The 3,411-nt window shown below is 48.3% G+C and overlaps 1 protein-coding gene across 1 annotated transcript in view; it reads right to left on the reverse strand.

Annotated features, from left to right (window-relative positions):
- Window positions 1-3,411, reverse strand: part of myo6a (myosin VIa) — a gene marked incomplete at its 3' end in the record, with an annotated part of 57,368 nt that overhangs the window by 9,044 nt on the left and 44,913 nt on the right. Inside the window, 1 exon segment of the mRNA XM_037686029.1 lies at window positions 310-348. Within this exon segment, the coding sequence (XP_037541957.1) occupies window positions 310-348 (39 nt within the window).

Consider the following 3,411-nt stretch of genomic DNA (forward strand, 5'->3'; position numbering starts at 1 on the left):
CATCAGAGGCATGAGAGACACCAGAGACATAAGAAACATGGGAGACATCACAGATACTGGAGACAGCAGAGACACGGGAGACATCAGAGACATGGGAGACAGAGACAGGGGAGACATCAGAGACACAGGAGGCATCAGAGGCATTGGAGGCATGGGAGACATCAAAGACAACAGACACCAGAGACATGGGAGACATTGGAAACACCAGAGACATGGGAGACAACAGAGACATCGGACACACCAAAGACATCGGACACATCAGAGACACCAGACACATATAAAACAGGGAGGAACTAGAGGACCACTGACCGTGCTGCGGAGCTTCTCCAGGAGAAGGTTCAGCTGCGTCTGCAGAACAAACACAAAGACCACTTAGTCCACGACAACAGAACCAGCACAGACCTGACAGGAGGAGGTCCAAACAGCTGAGGGCGTCTCAGAGCTCGTCTTCGTTCAGTTTTTAGAATCCTATGAGAGTCCTTTGACACCCTGTGAAACCGTTCTTTGTTTCTTGTTGTGACATCATCAGAAAGATCGAGACGTTGGACTGAAAATATATAACTGTCCGGTTTGGTTCTGACGGGTTCGTCCTCCTTTCTGCTCTTTGATCCTCAATATGAACCAGATCTGGACTAAAGAGGCCGATTAACAGCATAAATGATCAGAATTATTTTAAAATAAAAACTGCATTTCTACAGAGATTCTGCAGATTTAGCCGTGAACAAGGAGGTGCGATGTGGGCAACAAACCAACGAGCCCCAACAGTCTTTAGAGCCGTGAACACAAAAATAAATTGTGATTTTTCATGAACGTGCACGGCTGCACGGCTCGCTGGTCGCCAACACTCACCTGAGGAGCAGAAGAGGATCATGAACCCTGAGACAGGAAGTGAAACATCTTGAAACTCAGAAGTGACGTCACCTCGTTAAACACGATCAAACAACCCATGACTCGTCCAAGGTCGGCGACTCCTGAGGTCCGCTTCAACAGGTGAGCTTCCTGTTCCCGTCGAGCACAGCTGGAGGATTTCGTCAGACGTGAGGACAGAGCTGGACGAACGAAGACAAAGTTTGTCCCCGACTCTGCTCATGGTGTTTCCCTCGCGCTGTCCCCCCCACCCCCCCGTCAACAAAAATCACGAAAGATATGAGCGCCCTGCCAAAGCAAGTAAATAAGGTAAACGCTGTAGGCCAGGGGCCCCCAACCACTGGGCTGCAGACCGGTACCGGGCCGTGGGTCAATTTATACCGAGCGCACAGAAAAAATTAAATAAACTTTTATTTAGAAAAATCACTGTATTCTCTCCACCACATGTGTCAATGAGTCTCGCTGGACGCAGGTCAACATACACAAGGGGTAAGTTTCAGCTTCTGTTAGACGCATGCGCAGATCGGTTCTACTGCGCCTGTTGGGTGGAGTAATTCAGCTGGTGGTCTGGAGCAGGCAGGAGGAGGCGCAGCCGTGTCTGAAGGATCGCTGCGTATTTTCAACCCGCCTGACAGAGTCGCTGTAAAACTGAACTAAACAAAACTAATTTTAAACAAAGCTTCCTAACATCACATCAGAGCTGGTCCTTCGCATTTCTGCTTCTGCTCCTAAAAAGAATCTCCGCCCCTAAAAGTTCAGAGTCAAACACCGATATCGGCCGACCGATATATTGACCCCGGCCAATATATCAGTTTGGCATTAGCCTCCCCCTCCCAATATCGATAGAGGATAGCCAAAGTTTCCATACCGGTTGGGCTCTAGTAACAACATTTAACGTGTCCAGACAATCGTGAACCACGTAGTTTTCCACATTGTGGTGGACCTCCATATTTGATCGCAGAGCAGCCTTTCGGTGCTTCGGCTAGCAGCAGCTACATGTGCACCTCTGGTTGATCCTCAGCGACGCTTCGAACACGTCACAGAGTCATTTATGCAAACAAGTCTTTGCAGCTGCAGTCGTTCAGATAAAACATACAGCAGTTCTACTTCCAGGCTCGTGGCTGAATGTCAGCTCAGCTCTTTTGGTTCTGAAGCAGTGGAATCAGAAGGACAGATCAAAAAGATTCAATCCTGCGATTCGATAGAAGAATCCACACTGCAGCTGAGTGTGAAACATCTAAGCCTTCCGAGGCTGACGGTGTCAGTATTATCTCACCGAGGATCGACCACCACCAGGAATATAATCCACGTCTGTACAGGCATGAAAGGACCAAGTATTTGAACATCAAAGACCGGGAGCTTCTATGAAATCCATAAATCCGTCTGTGTGTTCTCCCCGACTTCTACCACCAGCCGCTGACGTTCTTTAAAGAAACGTTTCTTCAGGAGGGCGGAGCTGCGTTTCTGCTCGCCGAGCGTTGCTTCAATGACAGAAACCTTCAGCTGGGCCGTAAAAACTGTCTGCCTGCAACTACAGCAAACACACTCACCGCTTCCTGGGATCAAAGTCCTGAAACCCTTCAGTCATGAGGACAAATGTTAATAAAACATTCATAAAGTTTATTATTAGTAGAAGATGACAGAAATAACAACTGATCAATCAATCGACGTCAACATTAACCCACGAGTGTCTGCAGGAGACACCGCTCATTCTGGTCCAAGTCCTTTGTTCAAATACCACAAACGGTCTCTGGTCTATTCGTACCTCAGCAGCTTCGGTCACCTCGTACCTTTGAGGTTTTGGTCACGTTGTTTCTTTAAGAGGTGAAAATAATCTGTCGTCTGAAGGTCTCTTTGTACCCCCCAGTCAGCTGTCCACATCCTTATTTACTCTAATGTCAGTCCTCTTCTCAGCCCATCATCCGTCCATCATCCGTCCATCATCTGTCCATCATCCGTCCATCATCTGTCCATCATCTGTCCATCATCTGTCCATCATCTGTCCATCATCTGTCCATAATCTGTCCATCATCTGTCCATGATCCATCCATCATCCGTCCATCATCCGTCCATGATCCATCCATCATCTGTCCATCAGCTGTCCACATCGTCTGAAGGTCTCTTTGTACCCCCCAGTCAGCTGTCCACATCCTTATTTACTCTAATGTCAGTCCTCTTCTCAGCCCATCATCCGTCCATCATCCGTCCATCATCTGTCCATCATCTGTCCATCATCTGTCCATCATCCGTCCATCATCTGTCCATCATCAGTCCATCATCCGTCCATCATCTGTCCATCATCCGTCCATCATCTGTCCATCATCCGTCCATCATTCGTCCATCATCTGTCCATCATCCGTCCATCATCTGTCCATCATCTGTCCATCATCCGTCCATCATCCGTCCATCATCTGTCCATCATCTGTCCATCATCCGTCCATGATCCATCCATCATCCGTCCATCATCCGTCCATGATCCGTCCATCATCCGTCCATCATCCGTCCATGATCCGTCCATGATCCGTCCATGATCCGTCCATCATC

Source organism: Nematolebias whitei, chromosome 12 (genome assembly GCF_014905685.2).
Source record: "Nematolebias whitei isolate Nwh7 chromosome 12, NemWhi1, whole genome shotgun sequence".
Lineage (NCBI taxonomy): Eukaryota > Metazoa > Chordata > Actinopteri > Cyprinodontiformes > Rivulidae > Nematolebias > Nematolebias whitei.